Source organism: Canis lupus, chromosome 1 (genome assembly GCF_048164855.1).
Source record: "Canis lupus baileyi chromosome 1, mCanLup2.hap1, whole genome shotgun sequence".
Lineage (NCBI taxonomy): Eukaryota > Metazoa > Chordata > Mammalia > Carnivora > Canidae > Canis > Canis lupus.
The window spans coordinates 36417730-36437485 of record NC_132838.1 but is presented as its reverse complement, the minus strand read 5'-3'; the positions used below and the strand labels follow the sequence as shown (position 1 = coordinate 36437485).

At 39.7% G+C, this 19756-nt stretch overlaps 1 protein-coding gene across 1 annotated transcript; it reads left to right on the top strand.

Annotated features, from left to right (window-relative positions):
* The first annotated feature begins 1869 nt into the window (after nt 1–1869).
* SF3B5 (splicing factor 3b subunit 5) lies at nt 1870–2742 on the top strand. The gene has a single exon (XM_072826258.1). It carries the CDS (start codon nt 2132–2134, stop codon nt 2390–2392), a length of 261 nt encoding a protein of 86 aa, XP_072682359.1. The 5' UTR covers nt 1870–2131; the 3' UTR covers nt 2393–2742.
* Nucleotides 2743–19756: the final 17014 nt, after the last annotated feature.

The following is a 19756-nucleotide window of genomic DNA, read 5'->3' as shown; positions in this document are numbered from 1 at the left end:
ATGCCCTAGAGAAACTTCTTCATGTATATAAGAATATATATACAAGAATATTTATTGCAGCATTGTTTCTTATGCAAATATGTAAAATTAAATGTCTATCATTGAGTTAATGGACACATTATGGTATATTAATTCAACAACGTGTACACAACAGGAAAAATGAACTAAAACCGCGTATATTAACATGGATTCTGATGAGGGAAAAATACCCACAGGGTATCATTTATGTTAAACTTCAAATAACCCCTTAGATACACAAACTTTCAGCAATCAACAGCAAAAACAAAAAACCCCAACCAGACTGGGAAATGGTGACCTTTAAATTCAAGCTGGTTTCTTGAAGTAAATAGATTATGGAGGGGAACACAGAGAACTTCATTTTTTATATTTTATGTCTTTGAAAACCAAAACCAAAACAAATATAACCAAGTTGGAAGCAATGGCAAAATGGTAAGCTCTGATATATCTGGACAGTGAATCCTCAGGTATATCTTATAACAGTCTCCACATTTTAGGAATGAAATGTTATATAACATGGTTTAAACCAAAGAATAAGACTTTTATTTTTCCATTTTTGGTACAGGCATTTGTTCCCATAAAGAATGCTTTTTGTCATTTTCTTTCCTTTAAATATTTTTTTTTTTTAGAAAATAAAAATTGCTTATGTTTTAGGTTTGCAACATGATTTAATGGATATGCATAATGAAATGATCGCTACAGTTGAGCTAATCAACACGTCCTGAAATCCACTCTCTTGGCAAATTTCTAATATTCAATACAGGATTAACTTCAATCATCATGCTGTGTGTACATTAGATCTCTAGACTTACTCATCTGTACCTAACTGCAGAACAGAACTATTTTAAAGTCATCTTTCTCCCACTAAAGAGTCCCTTCTATTTGCTGCCACAGTTGTTCATCCATTCATCAAACGTTTTTTGAGAATGCGAGCTCTACCAGGCCAAGTATCGCAAGTGTGGTTATCACAAAAAAGATGCCACAAAAGAAGCTATGATAAATGATGGCATCAAAAAAGTATACGCTACTTTCCCCCAAGTAGTTTGAATTCACACGAGGGAGTTCTCAAAAAAAAAAAAAAAAAAAAAAGAACCCAAAGCGTAGGCTATAAAGCGATCATAATGAAGCGATGTACAGGAGACTTTACGTCTGTCTGGTGTGGCCAAAGCCGATTTCAAGGAGATGCTTTTGAGCTGACTTAAAGAGAGAAGTTGTTTGCCAAGGGAACAAAAGCATTCCAAGCGGAGGGAACATCTAGTACAAAGAACTGGAGAGGCGAGCGGCACGGAATGCTGAGACACACAGGCTGGGGTGCGTAGGGTGGGGCGAGCAGCTGGAGGCAGGACATCAAATGAAGCAGCTGGAGCGCCGGGGGGCGGGGGGGGGCGGGGGGGGGCGGGGGGGGCGGGGCTCGGTGTGGGAGCCCGAACGTGTCGGCGCCCGTAGGGTCCTCGGGCACCGGGCGGGAAACGGCGGCCCCGCCAGCGCTGAAGGAAGAGCACAGCTGGGAGCCGCAGTCGCGTCGACCGATTCTCAGGGTGACCCACCCCGGGCCGTGACGGGGCCCACCACGCCGCCACATTCGCTCCGAAACCAAAGTTACACCGAGGTTACTCTCACGGCGGCCTGTGGCAGCTCCCCATTTCTTCGCAGCTCCCAGCCGCCCAGGGATGCTCCCCGCCGCCCCGACACGACGCTCCACCAGGCGCCGGCGGGCTCTTAAACCGCGACGACCGCCCAGGGAGGCGGGCGCGCACGAACCCTCAGCGACCGCAGCTCCCGGCATGCAACGCTCCGCGCTAGAGCAAGGGCCACTGAATGAACCATGATGCAACGCTCTACGGAGGGGGCGGAGCTCTCCATGGCGGGGGCGGGGGGTGGGCGGCCGACTGGTAGCGTCGCCTAGGCAACTCCAATTCCCTGACGGAATACAGTTCCGCTTCCTCCTCTGAGCGCTAGGACCGCGAGTCCTCGCGGCTCCGTGGCTGTGACGTCATTCTCCTGCGACTGAGCCGGCCGGGAGGTGCCGTGTCGTGGGCTCTCTCCCGCGTGGAAATCTAGAGCAGCTTCTCCTCTGCGGCGTCTGACCTGGGCGCGAAGGGAAAGCGGCGAGATGACTGACCGCTACACTATCCACAGCCAGCTGGAGCACCTGCAGTCCAAGTACATCGGCACGGGCCACGCCGACACCACCAAGTGGGAGTGGCTGGTAAACCAGCACCGCGACTCCTACTGCTCCTACATGGGCCACTTCGACCTTCTCAACTACTTCGCCATTGCGGAGAATGAGAGCAAAGCGCGAGTCCGCTTCAACTTGATGGAGAAGATGCTGCAGCCTTGCGGACCGCCAGCCGACAAGCCGGAGGAGAACTGACACCCCCGTCTCGTCACTGCCACGCGGGAGCGTGTCCCGAGTTCCTCCCGTTTGCCGTTTCTCCCGCGTGTTCCTGCCCCGAAGTGGACCGGTTCTCCATTGCTCCTGTTTCTCGCGCCTTCCTCGTGCACAAGTGCTTAGCTGAGGCCGTCCCGCCTGACCTGCTTTCCTGTGGACCCTTAGGAACAGCGTTGGGAGACTGTCAGGACCCGTGAGAACTGAGACGGTGGAGAGGTCCTAAACCAGCAAGAGAGGGGGGAAGGAACTGGGATCAGACGGGATTTGGAGGCTCTTTTTTGGCTAGTTGATTGTCGTTTCTTTTTCCATAAAGTCTAGAAGTTTTTCAATCACTTGGTGTGGACCACTTGCGTTTGAGTGGAAGGGGGTCCAAGGAGGGCTTTGGGGACTTTAGTTTCTTGGGAGACCGAAGAGGCGGGAGATGGGTGGGTGGAGGAGTTGAGCACAGGGCCAGCGTTCATTGGCATACAGTTAAATCCGCCTTGCACGATCTTTATAATATTCCCCAACCCAGACTTCTCCCAAGAGCTTTTTTCAGGCCCATAATGCCTTCAGGACTGAGGATTAAGGTTTATGATCACTGTATCCCTCTTTCATGTTCTTGCATTCAGAAAAATCTTTACTAGCATTGCCCACTCCTCTATGTAAGTTGCATCGTCTCTTTCTCTTGGGATTCTGGACACATCCTGAAAAACGACAGGCTGTCAGACGAGTTCTTTCATTCATTCGGCATTCAACAAATACTTGTTGAGTCAGTTCTATGTGGTGGGCATTTTGCCTCGCTTTTGGAGCTTATGTTATACTTGGGGGGGCACACAAATTGTAGGCATAAACAAGTTTATTAGGTGTTGTGCAGGATGGGAGTAGCAGTACGTTTGCACTTTCAAACAAGATGCTTATGTTAGACTATAGAGATGGTTACACTTGAGCAAGACTAAGGAAGGGAGGGAAATAGTCACACAGAAAACAGGGAATTGCTTTCCAGGCAGAGGGAACTGCTAGTGCAATGGTGGTAATACTGAAATTATCTGGCTTTTTGGAGGAACATCAAAGAGGCAAATGTGGCTGGAGGGAGTGAGCAAGGGGAGGAGTAGAGGGATGGGTGATGGAGGAGGAACAGGTAAGAGTAGAGCCTGCTAGGCCAGTGCAAGAACTTGTGACTTTATCCTGAGGGGAATGAGGAGCCATTGGGACTAATGGTTTTAAGTAATGTGAGCTGACATATTTTAGATCAGTAATTCTCAAACCTTTTGGCCTTGGGACTTCATTACGTTCTTAAAAATTCTTGAATACCACAGAGTCTGTTAATGAGGGTTCTAGCTGTTGATATTCATCAAATTGGAAATTAAAACAAAATTGTAAAATATTTAGTAATTCGTGTAGATAACAATAAAACCATTACATGTTAGCAAACACACTTTATGAAAAATAACTTTTTCCAAAAGCAATTCAGTGAGAAGAATTAAAAAAAAAAAACAGTTTTGCAAATGTCTTCAATGTCAATGTCAGGTTTAACAGAAAAGAGCTGGACTCTCCTGTCTGCTTCTGTATTTGAACTATTGTGATACGAAGTTTTGGTTGAAGTCTGAAAAGTCCACAAAAATATGTGGTAAGGGAGAAATATTCTAATAACCTTTTCAAGTAATTGTGGATAATTGTTAATTCTCTAGCAAAACTCCCAAGTAGTAATTTCTTAAGTTATTTCTTAAGTAATTTCTTAAGTTATAACATGAACTCTGATCAATGAACTTTTCATTCTGTTACATTAGAATTCATTCCTCTATCTTGAACTTAGAAAGAATCCTTTACCCATACATGATTTTGTAACCTCATACATCCTTCATTTGGAAAGTATTGGCTCACAGTGATAGAGACCTTACAATGTTGACACATCTCATTATACATATCAAGAGATTACATTCATTCATATTACTACTGATCTCATCAGAGAAGTCTTACAGTATTGGGAAGCTGAAAAACTGAGAGCGATGGTATAAGTTTTCCACAATTTTAAGTTGGTCTTGATAGCTTCAATTAGGTCGGCCAGTGGCAAATACTGTCTTTTGTTTTCCTTGAAGTGACAGGCCCACTTGGTTCATTTTCAAGGAAATGTCTTCCAAATACCCATTTCCAAGTAACTATAGTTTGTCAATCGTTCAAGTAAAAAATGGTATTCCTTGAGGCTTAAAAAAAAAAAAAAAAAAAAAGCTGGTTCAGTTTGCAACCGAAATAATAAGTGCTTTTCCTTAAAACCATCGTACTTTGGCAGCAGCAGAAATGCTTTATGCTTACTACCAATTTTGTCACATGAAATATTTAAAAAGATGTCCCCTCAAGAGCTAGGATTTCATAAAATTACTACTTTCTACTGCATAAAGAACATTTTTAAGTGAAACTGAGTTGACTTTTTGGTTTTGTTTGTTTTCATTGAGAGTACATGGCAGTGGAAAATACAAAAAGACTGCTAGTACTTTTTGGTGCCACTACCTTGATTCATGCTAAGTGCTTGTTTACTCTCCGTTGCTTTTCTATCATCTGTACAAATGCTGAAGCAGCTAAGAATGGCAAATCTTAGTATTATGAAAATAATGTTAACTTCACAGATTTCCTGAAATTCCTTTCCCATCATCTTTGCTTGAAAAATACTGATAGATGGTAGATTAAACTATGGTTATTTAGACTTGAGTATTTGGTAGGCATTTGATAAAAGTAATGAACGGAAATGTATATCAAGGATGCCTGGGTGGCTCAGCGGTTGAGTCTGTCTTTGGCTCAGGGTGTGCTGGGGTCCTGGGATCAAGTCCTGCATTAGGCTCCCTGGGGGTAGCCTGCTTCTCCCTCTGCCTGTGTCTCTCCCTATCTCTGTGTCTCTCATGAATAAATAAATAACATCTTGAAAGAAAGAAAAGGATGTCACTTCAAGGTAAACAACTGACCAGTTTCAGAGGATCCCTCTGGCTGCTATGTTGAGAATAGACTGAGGTGGTGTAACAGAACAGACTGTTATTGTTAACCATTAAGTGAAAATATTAACACTAATGCTTTCTCCTCCCTTAATGTTAATGAGTAGGAGAGATTCAAGCTGTAAATCTCCATCCTTAAAAAACTTAAAGGCATACAAAGTGGCATGAGACTGGGCCCCCATCTCTAACTAGAGGCTGTAGCAGTAGACCAAGAGAGATGACAACCTACCCTGGGATAGACAGGAAGGGACTGGATACCTAGTATGGGGTAGCTTGTATAAAGAATCAAATAAGTAATGTAGACAATGAGACCTGCAAGAATTTAAAGGGAAGTTAGTAACTTAGAGAAAGACTTCATGAGGTGGCTAGGATTTATATTGTTAGGTTGCACAAGCCCAAGTGTTTAGAATAGTGCCTGGCACATCACAAGTGTTCAATAAATATTGAGTGTTGAATATGGAAAGACAGAACTTAATCCTGATAATATACTGGGTCATTCTAATTCATATCCTTATGCAGTCTTCAACTTACTCAAAATAGGTAATACCAAAGAAAAAATATATTTGAAAACATGCCTCCTAAATAGTAAGAATAGCTAACATATCGATAGCTTTTATAGTGCACAAAGCGTTTTATGTGATCTTTGGGGAGGTATTTGTTTTACAGATGAAAAATTTCAGACAAGTAATTTGCCCCAGGTTATACAATTACTATGTGGTTAAGCCAGGATTTGAAATGGGCCTTTCTAGCTCCAAAGTACAGTCTTTTTTTTTTTTAATTTTTATTTATTTATGATAGTCACAGAGAGAGAGAGAGAGAGAGGCAGAGACACAGGCAGAGGGAGAAGCAGGCTCCATGCACCGGGAGCCCGATGTGGGATTCGATCCTGGGCCTCCAGGATTGCGCCCTGGGCCAAAGGCAGGCGCCAAACCGCTGTGCCACCCAGGGATCCCAAAGTACAGTCTTATATATACTGTTACCCAAGCAAGTCTAATACATAAAGGTCATATTAGGATATTTTGAAATTAGTTATTGTCTCATAAAAAAATGAAAATTAACAAATTAAGTAGTGTACTGAAAGAGTATCAGACCAGTATGAAAAGTTCTTATATACTATATAACTCTAAGTAAAAAATGTAGCTTGAAATGTATTAAAGATAATTTTTTAAAGAAAAATAAATAAATAAATAAATAAATAAATATAATTTTAATGGGAAAAGGAAAACTAATTTGTATGGGAAAAATTGATTCAAAGATCTGAAAGTAAACAAAGTGCAGCTGAAATAAATTTAATTGAGCCAGTTATTTTTTTTTTTGTTCTGGTATAAAATAATATTTGTATCAAACACAGGAGGGCAGCAGATGATGCTCTGATAGAAAAGACTTTTGGAAAGAGCTCCAAACCTGTGGATTTCTGCTAATTGGAGAAAATCAACTTTTTCTATATTTATTGACACTGATGTTGTAATTAGAAAGCTACTCAGTGAACCATAAAGAGATAGCATGTTTTTAATTTAATAAATACATAGTGAATACTACAAATCCCTGTATTATACTTACAAACATGGGACAAGATGTGGCCCTGCCCTTCTTTTCTTTTTTTTTTTTTAAGATTTTATTTATTCATGAGAGACACAGAGAGAGAGGCAGAGGCAGAGGCAGGCTTCATGCAGGGAGCCTGATGTGGGACTCGACCCCAAGACTCCAGGATCACACCCTGAGCTGAAGGCAGATGCTTAACCGCTGAGCCACCCAGGCGTCCCATGGCCCTGCCCTTAAAAGGGAAATATATACACTTAGGGAAATAAATACAGCAGCACATAAATAACTTGATTCGTAAAAGCAAGTGGTAAGTGCTAACGAAAGACAGAGAAAAAAGGCTATAAAATTTACAAGAAGAGATTATTGCAAACTGCCAGTGAGGGAGTGAATGAGGACATTGTTGAGAAAGGGCTCAAGTGATAAGGAGGGACCTTGAGTGATAAGTAGGATGTATATGTGTTAAGACAATGGCAAAGCAGAATGAGCCTCTGGAGATAATACCAGCTGTCCCAGGGGGGTTAGAATTCAAACCACTCCTTCCCATTTAAAACCTTTCCATTACTTTCATTAACTTATGGTGCGTTATAAGAGTCCCTACTCACTGGCTCTTGTTTTTTTCATAAGGCTGGAAAAGCAAGTTAAGGTTCAAAGCCTAGAATAACAATGAGATAACAGCTACTATTTACTGAGCACTCATTACATGCCAAAAACTTTCATAAATTATCTCAATTAGTCTTCACACCAACCCTGGGAAGGTTATTATCCCATTCTACCAGTAAGCAAACAGAGATAGGAAAACTTCTATTGTTTGCCTAGTACCACTCAGCTGGTAAGTGTTAAGGCAGGAATTTACACTCAGATCTGATTTCCAGCATCCAGGCTCTTAGAGGTTGGGTCAAAGTTTCCAAAACTGTTTCACAGAATTCTGATTCCATGAAAAGGTATAGATTGGGGTTGGGGAGGGGGGAATAAAAAGAGAGGAATATCTTGGTCATATAAGTTTCAAAAATGCCCCTATGGTTTGGAGTTCATGCTTCAGGTTAGTTTTTTAAAATTCTGGAGTAAGAAATTTTTCTTAACTCATCACTTCCTAAACTTACTTGATCTTGTAGTTTCTTTTCTCAAGAAACACTTATCAAGATGATTTTGAGAAATACCTTTGGGGGATACTGCTTTTGGCAAGGAAAGAAATTTGAATAGAAAAATGTATTCAACTTTGAGCTTGGGGGAAATTAATCTGGTGGCAATGTGTAGGTGGAGCCCATAACCACAGACAACTTCCCTTTCCTCTTCGATTGTAATTCCCTCACCTTTGTGAGTGAAGCGTTCTTTGTTCTCAGCTCGGATTCTTTTCATCTCTCTGAGACTAGCAATTTAAGATATTAGAAAGAAAAGAGACTTAGATTGAACAAATTAGTGACAAAGCTATTAAGGTTATTTTTCAGGGCAAGGGCATTAAAAAAAAAACAGTGTTATTGAGGAATTTGGATATTTTTGTTCACTAATTTTATTAGTTCTGGAAGATGTATACCTACAAGAAATCAGTAGTGAATGATCTTACACCTAACAGTTGTTCTACTTCAGAGGGATGATCATTTGTTCTTAATTTAACTGGCTTTTAATCTCACATCCCACATTTCCTTCAGGCTCCCCATCCTTCATTTTCCTTACCTGCAGTACTCACATCACACATAACTGCCCGCTCCAGTCACTTAGGACAGAAATAGTGAAAACTGGGAAGGGGCGAGGGGGTGCTGGTAGGACACCAGGACACGCAAGAAGACTCCATCTCATCTCTCACATGGCACAAATGGTCTGCTACAAATGGCCCTTTGAACCTCTATCTCTTTGATCTGCATGACCTCAGAATCCCTCCTCTTCTCCCCTCCCCTCATTTCCTAGCCACAGTTCTGAGTTGTTATCTTGTCCCCCAGCCTTTCCTCTTATCATGCTATCCTCCTGCTTTAATGAACCTTATTCTTTTTTTTCTCCACACTCCCTACAAAAGTAGCAGTTTTCAAAACAGAAATGTCATCATACTGTGAAGAAAGAGGAAAATTTTAAGTAGGTACCTGGAGGGGTTGTGGTACACAGCATCAAAGAGGTTAGGATGCCCACCTCCTCAGCCCCCTCTCCTCACCAAGTCTCCCGACTAGCAGCTCAGAGCCCGAGTCTCTGCTTCTGGTCCATCACTCTCCATTTCAGAATTCTGCTTTTACAGTGAGGATAATATCACAGTCCTCTCTCCTTCATCAATTTCCATATGAGGATCAAGTGATAGGTACTTTTTAGAAAAATTTGGCTTTTTCTAATTAGAAAAATAAGAAAGGTACAAAGAATAACATGGATATTCCTTCTACCTCAAATTAACAACTGTTGATATTGTATCAAATGTTCTTTCCTCTTAATGATTTTTAGGATAATTCTGCAAATAATGTACATATATGTAGCCCTTCTAAAAAGTAAAAAGAAGCGTTGCAGATAAGACTTTCCTTTGACCACTCCTAACCTAGTTTTTCCTTTCTCCATATGTGCATGCCATCCCTACCACCAAATAATAACTTCTGTGAGTGTTCTCCCAGTAAATTCATTAGCTCAAACATACATCACTATCTTGAAGTATTTAGTGTTTTAAAAATATATACCCATGAAAAGATTTGGCAATTCCTCAAAAGCTAAACATAATTACATAAGATCCAGCAATTCCATTTCTGGTTATATACCTATAAGAATTGAAAGCAAGAACTTGAATAGATATTTATACACCAATTTCGATGCATCATTGTCAGAATAGCCAAAAGGTAAAAACAATCTAAGTGTCCATCAACAGATGAATGAATTAGACAAACTATGGTATATAACACATACAATGGAAAATTATTCAACCATAAAAAGTAACAAAGTTATCGTACATACTGCAACATAAATGAATCTTGAAGACATTACATTAAATGAAATAAGCAAGACACAAAAAGACAAATATTGTATGATTCCATTTATTCAAGGTATCTAGACTACGTAAATTCATGGAGACTAAAAGTTGATTAGTGATTACCAGAGGTTGTGGAGGGGCACAAAAGTGAGTTATTGCTTGAGAATTACAGAATTTTTGTTTAGAGCAATGAAACAGTTTTGGAAAACATAGTGCTGGTGGCTGCACTATACTGTGAATGTAATTAATGCCATTGAACTGTATACTTAAAAATTATTTTAAAAATTATTAAAAGTTATAGGTGTTTTACTATAATTTAAAAAATTATTAACGTCAAAACTATTGAATTGTACATTTTAATTTTTTAAGATCTATTTATTTATTTTAGAGAGATGGGGAGGAGAGCAAGCGCAGGAATGGACAGAGGGAAAGAGAGAGAGAAACTTTAGCAGACTCTTTGCTGAGCTCAGAGCCTGACACAGGGCTTGATCCCATGACCCTGAGATCATGACCTCAGCCAAAACCAAGAATCAGAGGCCCAATTGACTGCACCACCCAAGGGTCCCTAAGTTGTACACTGTAAGTGACTGAATTGTATGGTATGTGAATTACACCTTGATAAAGTTCTATCTGTACATATGCTGTGTGTGTGCAGGTAGTAAATGTTCTGAACATGAGAACTGTACACTTACATAATACCTTTTCAAACACATAACACACATTTTTGCCCTGAGTAGGACATGTTGCCCACACCTGAGGGGACATATGTGAGGATATTCCACTGTTTGAAATAGTGAAATGCTGGAAACAGTCTAAGTGTCCTTAATTAGGGAATAGATACATAAATCGTGGTATATTCCCATCATGTAGCATTAAAAACAGCATATCTATATCTCTCAATCAGGGCAGATCTCAAAAATATAATGTGTGAAAAAAGCATCAAATTATGTGTGCAATATAATATGTGTGATTATATATACAATATATATTATAGGGATCCCTGGGTGGCGCAGCGGTTTAGCGCCTGCCTTTGGCCCAAGGCGTGATCCTGGAGACCCGGGATTGAATCCCACATCGGGCTCCTGGTGCATGGAGCCTGCTTCTCCCTCTGCCTATGTCTCTGCCTCTCTCTCTCTCTGTGTGACTATCATAAATAAATAAAAAATTAAAAATATATATATATATATTATATGTGTGATATATATAATGTGTGATTATATATATATATATATATATATATTCAGAACCTTTATTACTAGCTATTCATTTAATGAATGTTTATTGCATATGTACCAAGGCAAACAGGGTCACAGCCTTTATGGCTCTTACAGCCTGTGGGGAAGAAGCAGCCCATTGGTTAGAATAAAGAGTGACAGACTCTGGAACATGTCTCTCTTTTCTTCTCTGTAGCTGTCATCTGGGTCCACCTAGGCTTCTCCCTCTTTCTTCCTCCATGCACCCCCATTCCCTCCCACTGTATTCGTTTGTTATCTAAGCCCCCTACACAGCATTTTTATTTATTATTATTTTTTATTTTTTTTTACACAGCATTTTTAATCATCCCAACCTCTTGAAAGAGAATTTCTTTAATTATATTTTTGTTTAAACTTTAATAGTGAAATATAAACTATATTTCATCAGGGCTCCTAGGTGGCTCGGTTGGTTAAGCGATGGACTCTTGGTTTTTGACTCAGGTCATGACCTCAGGATCATGAGGGCCCTGCAATGACTCAGCAGGGAGTCTGCTTGAAATTCTCTCTCCCTCTCCTTCTGCCCCTCCCCTATCCACTGTATGCTGTCTCTCTAATGAATAAATAAAATCTTTAAAAATCTTTAAAAAAATAAAAAATAAAATAAATCCCATCGCTTTTTATTATTATTATTTTTTATTTTAATCTATGGGATTCTTTTTTAAAAAAAAATATTTTATTTATTCATTCATGAGAGACACAGAGAGAGGCAGTCAGAGATACAGGCAGAGGGAGAAGCAGGCCCCATGCAGGGAGCCCAATGTGGGACTTGATTCTGGCTCTAGGATCACGCCCTGGGCCAAAGGCAGGCGCTAAACCACGAGCCACCCAGGGATCCCCTCATCACTTTTTATTAAAGTGAAATTGACATATAGTGTCTTACTAGCTTCAGGTGTACATCATGGTGATTTGATAGGTTTACACATTACAAAGCAATCCCTGATCTCTGTGATCCCCACGATGCATCTAGTTACTACCATCTGTGACCAAAGGGATTATTACAATATTATTGACTATATTCCTTATGTGAAGATCCTTTCCTTTATCCTTACCTACTTCATCCCATCTTGCAAAAAAGGAAAAAAAAAAGTATAGCCTTGGAAGAAATTTTTCTAAAACTGAGTTCAAAAGAACACAGTGTACATTTCATATGGAATTTAGGATTTGATCTTCTCTTATAACTTGTATCTTCCTACTAGGTTAACTTGAAGTTTAGGTGATAAGGTATTAAGCATGGACAAAGATTTTAGCTGATATTGTTCACCGTGGAGCTTAGCATCTAACACACTATAGATGCTTTAATAATATTTGTTGGCCATCAACATTAGTAGAGTCTATCATCGGACTATGTAAAGCACAGTCCTAAGCACTGAAGAGATATAAAAGATGATAAAAAATAAGGTCACAATTAACGAGTAAAACATAGTGCACCCAGGGATCTCCAGGTTCTGAAACTGTGGGCACTCAATAACTTTATTTGTTGAATGATGAGTAAGTGAATGAATGAACAAATACTCAAAAAGCAATGGGGATTGGGTAAAATTGAAATGGACTTAAACATTGATTATGGATCTTGTCACCCTTTAGGCTCAAAATAGAACTCTGATGTATTGTAATGTGTTAAAAATCTCACCTAAATGATTTTAGTCCTATCAAGTATGATAAGCAAGATAGGGTTTTTTCCCCCCAGTCTCAACATCTTTCAAAGAAATGCACACCTGTTCCTACCACTTAACATATGAATAAGTGATGTAAAAAATATCAAATACTCAACTCCACAATTTCACATAAAATGAAAGCCTTAAGCAAAGTTAATCTTAAAATAAATTTTTGATTAAATAAGCAATTTTACAATATCCATTTTTAAAAAAAATATTTTATTTATTTACTCATGAGAGACACAGAAAGAGAAGCAGAGACACAGGCAGAAGGAGAAGCAGGTGTCCTGCAGGGAGCCCAATGTGGGACTTGATCCTGGATCCAGGATCATGCCCTGAGCCAAAGGCAGACGCTTGACCACTGAGCCACTCAGGTACCCCTCACAATATCTGTTTTTATAGAATTACATGGGAATTCATGCTCTTAGTTTCTTGGGGAAGGGATATTTTGCTAAGGATAAAATATCTTCAATATGTAGCAGAAAATAGCTATTGATTTATGGAAAATGAAATCTGAGATAAATACATCTCAGTAAGGACCCACTTTGGGATTGATGAATATGATGGTGTAGCACAGACTAAATAGGTGCCTCATCTTCCAGTTAATTTAAATGGACCTGTAATTATTAGAGTCTGAATTATGAAAAGTTAATATATTTACGCTCGAGGTTGTAAGCTGATTTGACATTCATTTTTTCTCTCTCTCTCTTCAGTATTCTCTCTGGCTTTTGTTCTGCCTCCCGTCCCACTTATCTCCTCTTGATTCTTGCTGTTCTGTGATAAAATAATTAACAGATAATTAGTGTAGTGAAGCCAATACATCTTTAACCTTTTCTCTCAGCCATAGAACTTCTTTAGACTTCACATATTAAAACAAGTAGTGCTAATTAAATTTCACACACTCTGAAGTTTGTGTCATAGAGGCACAATTTTTTAAGATAGTAAATAAGACATATTTCTGTGAAGAATTCCATAGTTTGATGACAGACATTAACTTTTATAAAATAAGCATTATTAATGGAAATTAGAGTGTTAAATAATATTCATATACTTTTATGTGCCCATACAGTAGAAGATTGGATTTGTATTTGTATTAGGAGCACTTGAGTATATTTAAGTGCTAATTGTATTGGAGCTGTTCTTCATGCTTCCATATCAAATCTCTGAAAAAAATTGAAGGGTGATGAATTTATTTGACAAAAATATTTTTTAAATGAGAGCATGTTCACTAATTAAGCCAGTAAATTTGCCCATTACAAATACAATAATGAGAAACAGACTACACTGCTACTCAGGCCAGGACTATTGGAAATATTTCCTAGTGGGAAAACAGATGCAACTGTCTAGATGCTGTTACCAGAGAACCATCTAAAGGGGATGTCTTTGCCATAGTATCTTGTATGCAGTAAAAGATCAGTGTTTCTCCCAACAGCCACTTTTTAGAGAGCCAATGTTTGGAGATAATAATCATTATAATTATTGTGGATTCTGTATTTCTGGAAGAATTATTTTTAGGAGAGAGAGAGAGAGAAAGAGAGAGAGAGAGAGAAAGAGAGAGAGAGATGTAGATATAGATTTTACCAAACAGAAAGTTTCTTTGCTATTCAAAGCCTGATGCCTCAAACTTGTTCTTTGTCAAACTAGGGCTGCCTCATGCCTTCTTGAAAATTACATGAAAATTACATTTGTATGTACTCAATTTACCCTTCCTCTCTAAATGAGGAGTTTGCTCTACATCTAGGTAACATTAAAGACTTTTAAGTTCTCTTTCAATTCTAAAGTGTCATTTTTCATTTATATTAAAGCTTACTTGTCTCAAACACAAGGCCCTAGGCAATTATCAAGGTAAAAACTGGCACTCATTGTGTGTGCATGTCCATTTTAAAGTTTCAAATAGTGATATATGTATAGATTTCTTCAGAAACTCTATTTTCACTTAGGCTTTGAGTTTTAAAATTCCAATTAGTAGTAATAATAACTACCTTATTTTTTAAGTATGCATGTGATAATATTGATCTTTATGAAATTTAAGTGGTGTAATTTCTTCTGATTATCTCTGAATGGCTGAAATCTTTGGTGTTAGACTATTTGTGGGAATACTAAAATTTTATATGCAATTTTATATGCCTGGCATATTAATAATAAACATCAGTTGGCTTCGGTCTGCCATATTAAGCCTTGAAATAAATATGACATTTATTTGTACACTAAGTGCTGTACCCAGAATGGCACACCTTCTCTTTGTTCTTCAGCCTAATCTGTTCACTGTTTTCTCTTCCAAATTTCCACCAAGTAACTGAACCTCAAATGTCAGTAGTGCATGGCACATAAACTTTAAAGAGAATTAATTCAAACTACCCTCTAATTTCTATGAGAATATCTTTAGTAACAGCTTCCTTGAGACAGTACTGCTGGTCTTAAGAGATAATGTTATAATCCATATCTTAAATTGGTATCATGCCTTAATTTTTTGTAATGAGAGATTATGGTTTTCAAAAGGATAGAGTTTACCACAAATATGTGGTTTATAAAGTCCAAATTTTATCTGTTATATGGTATTCTTGCAGAAAATTTTCCTGATTAAGCCACTTACATGAAATCGTATTTATTCTGTTCAGGGTGTACAAAGAATCCAAGTAGAATGCCACACTGACTGAGTAAAGATTAGTGGAGGATTTTCCCTTCCTACCTAAAAGGAGCTTAAATAGAGAGACATTTTACTTATTAGCACAGTGCTAGTTTATGATAGACATGCAATAAATATTTGTTTAATGTGTCTTTATACTAAGGATTTGCCTTTATTCATAATTGGGATTGTTTTAATTGGAAAAGAACGTGTTGAGATCCACTGTCTGAAGCAAAAAGAGAATATAGGGGCTCATGTCATCAACCAGTCCAGGAGCTTCTGCTTGTTGCTTAATGATTCAAGACTCGAACATGTGATCAGAACTTTCTTTCTCTCATTTCTTAGTTCTGATTCTTTGGTGCTAGCTCCATTTCCTGAAGGCTGCCAGTAGCTCCAGGAGCTATATACTTCCAGGTTCAAATCCCAGATTTTCCCTAAACTAATCACTCTGGTCAGGGGTATTAATACACTGATTAATTTAGCCTTGTTCATGTGTTCCATCCCTAGGATATATGTGGATTTGTTACTTCCAGAAGTATCTGTTCTCGAAGTAGGCAAGGGGTGGACCCACTGAGAGAAATAGAGGGACAGTTATGGAGAGAAGATTGAATGGATGCTGAACAAAAATAAACCACAGTTATCCTCTATAGTTGCTTACACTAAGGCTGTTATATATTCAGTAAGTCAACTACATGCTACATATTATTTTATTTATTTTTAAATGTACATTTTATCACATTTTTACGCCTCTTGGATTGTATCATGTAATCAGAGATGCTCTTCTGAAAAAATGGGTCTTGAACTTGGCATTTCAGTAAGGATGTGCCTCAGGTAAGCAAAAATGAAGAAGAAAGAGGTTGTTCAAGAGGGAATATAATAGATGGCAAGAAAAAAATTGGAGGTAAAAATATGTTTATTTTAAGAGGAAAGATGCCCCTGTCAGAATGAGTCATTCAGGGAAAATCAAGAGTGTAAGATTTTCACTATCCCTAAATCCCAAACAAAGGAATCTGGACTCCATACTATGAGTATTGGGGCAATGGGGATTTCTGAGCAGAGATTTACCTGTTCAAAGTGTTATGCTTTTAGAAGATGAGCCTGGAATCACTATGAAGAAAGAGAGAAAATGAGTGAAGGAGATAGAAGGGGCAGGATACAAAATGGAGAAGGAGAAAGTTCTGTCGTCTATCACTGGAGAATGAAGACAGAGAAAATATTCTGAGAAAGAAGTAGAAATGAAAATAATAAAAGAAGAGCAGGTCCATTTCAAGATGGCAGTGTAGGAGGATTTTTGAATTTACCTCCTCACAGGCACACTGAAACTACAATTACATATGGAAAAATTTCCTTTGGAAAAAAAAACCCACAACAAAACAAAAAGTAATTATGTAACACCTACAGATTGGATGAACAAGAGAAAAAAACCACATTGAAATAGGTAGGAGAGTCTGAGACACAATCTTACCATATACCTTACCCCCTGGTACCTCAACACACAATCAGGAACTCACAATCCCGAGCTTCTCCCTGAGGAGTGAAAGGTTTGACTCTACATCTGGAACCCCAAGTTTTAAGACCTGCATGTGAGGGCCAAGTGCCCCAAATATGTAGCTTTGAAAGTCAATAGGATTCATATCCACAGGATCCACAGACCATAGTGAACTGAAAAATAGTCCTTAATGGGCCCTCACAGACATCCCAACCTGAGGCCCACCACAAAGGCAGCTGACTGAAAAGCATCCCTGGGTGGCGCAGCGGTTTGGCGCCTGCCTTTGGCCCAGGGCGCGATCCTGGAGACCCGGGATCGAATCCCACATCGGGCTCCCGGTGCATGGAGCCTGCTTCTCCCTCTGCCTGTGTCTCTGCCTCTCTCTCTCTCTCTCTCTGTGACTATCATAAATAAATTAAAAAAAAATTAAAATTGAAAAGCATCCAAACTTTCCATGAAAGAGACTTATTTGCTTATCTTAAAGTATCTGCCTGCAGGCCATGCTTGTAATTTAGCACACCTCGAGGGGCCTACTGATATACTCTCCAAAGATAGAAGCCAGTTGGTGCCATCTTTACTCTCTCCCTTGGCCTCACTCCAGCTCACCAGTATCTCCCAGAAAAGAGCTTATACATTTGTCTGGTGCCCTGATTTTTGTGGCTGCAGCCAGGGGACACCTCTAGATTGCTACGGTCTAATGGCTGCAGAGTTTTTTTGTCATGGATCCCACAGGACTCTAACAAACTGAGAAAGAATTCTTAAACAGCTATCACCCTTAGGGCACAGCAGAGAGGCAACCGCAAACTGAGGCGCCCAGTCTTGCTTTGATAGAGGCCTATTAGCTTATCTTCATAGCTATGGCCTAAAGGGCAGGCTTTTAATTAAACACACATCTAAGAGCCGACTTAATGCTTTCCAGAGAACTCAGAGGGCTGGTGCTAGCTTTGAATTTTCCTTCTGCCATGCTCCAGAGCAGTGATATCTGCCAGAGTAGAGCTTCTACATGTATCTAGTGCCCTGGTTTTATGGCTTCCACTTAGGAGACTCCCCTTTATTGCCTGGATCTGGTGGCTATTGTGGCAAGCATTTGGGGATCCCATGGAACTGTAACAAGTGGATGGATAGTTCTTGGCTGGTTCCCACCCACAGGACACAGTGCAGAGACAGCAAACTGAAACACACGTGGTCTTTCTTTGTCTTGGAGCTTCAGCATGAGGGGCAGGCTTCTGGTTTGGCATATATCAAGAAACCTATTGAGGTGCTCTCTTGGGATGAAGGTTGGTGGTGCCATCTTTGTGCGCTCCCTCTACCTCACTCTTGGATGCTAGTCTCTTCCAGGGCTGAGCTTGCCCACTCATTTGGCACCCCAATTTTTGTGCCTGCTGCTCAGGGGACACTTCTTAATCACATGGCCTTGGTGGCCAGCAGGGCTTATGCTTTTGGGTTTTGTGGGACTGTTACAAATGGAGAAATACTTCTCAACCAGCTACCAGAGCACAGCAATGAGACATTAAATTAAAACACATCTGTAGTCTTTCTGTAAAAGAGGTCTATTAACTTGTCTTCATGGCTGTAGCCTGAAGGGAAGGCTTCTAGTTAGACACACATCCAGGGCTGATTACAATCAAATCCAGAGACCAGGGAGGCCTGTGAAGCCATCATGCTATTTCTCTGCTGTGCCCCAGGTGATCAGTGTCTCCAAGAGAAGAGCTTATGTGCAAGTCTGATGCCCCAAATTTTGGCTATGGCACCCAGAGGACACATTCCTTGGGACCCTGGCTCTGGTGCTAGTGAAGCTTGTGTTCATGGGTACAGTAGGACAGTAGCAAAAAAAGAAACGGTTCTTAACTGGTTATTACCCCCAGGGCTCCATGCAAAGAGAGCAGACAGAAATACTCATGTTCCAATCTTCCTCTTGAAGAGGTGTATTTGCATGCTTTAAAAGCTGCTGATAGAGAGTCTGGATTCTAATGAGCCTGAATCTAGTTGCTGACTGAGCTCTTCACATTTGGGACACTAACAGGTCTTGGTGCATTTTCAAATACTGGGAGCCACTAAAAATAAAGTAGGCTACTTAGACAATCACAAAGGTTTGAGAGACAACCAAGAACTAGGACAGGGTTGAACAATAAGGCTTATCTCCTACATGAGGCCACTCCTTCAAGACTGGGAAAAGTGGCTATTTTATCTAATGCATAGTAACCAACAAAAAGAGCCAAGGAATATGAGTAAATGGAGGAATATGTTCCAGATGAAAAGACAAGATAAAACTTCAGATAAAGACCTTATGAAATGGAGGTAAGTGATTTATGTGATAAAGAGTTCAATGGGCGCCTGGGTGGCTCAGTCAGTTAAGCATCAGACTCTTGATTTCAGCTCAGGTCATGATCTCAGGGTCATGAGGTTGAGTACCATGTCGGGCTCTGCATGGGACATGGAGCCTGATTAAGATTTTCTCTCTCCCTGTCTCTCTCTGCTCCCCTATCCTCCATCTCTCTCTCTCCCTCTCTCTCTCTCTCAGGGGAAAAATTAAAGTGCTCAAAATAATGGTCATCAACACACACACTAAGCTTAAAAGAAGGATGAATGAACAAAGTAAGAATTTCAACAGAGATAAAAAGTATAAGAAAGTACCAAAGAGAAGTCACAGAGCTGAAAAATCCAGTAACTAACCTGAAAAATACATGAGAGGGGTTCAATAGTCCACTAGATGTAAATTTTAGAGAGGAGAATGGAATTCACCCAATCAGAGCAGCAAAAGGCAAAAAGCATGATAAAAGAATGAAGATAGCCAATGAGACTTAAAGGATGACATCAAGCAGAATGACATTAGCCTTAAAGGGTTCCAGAGGAGAAGAGAAAGAGGAAGGGGCTGAAAACTTATTT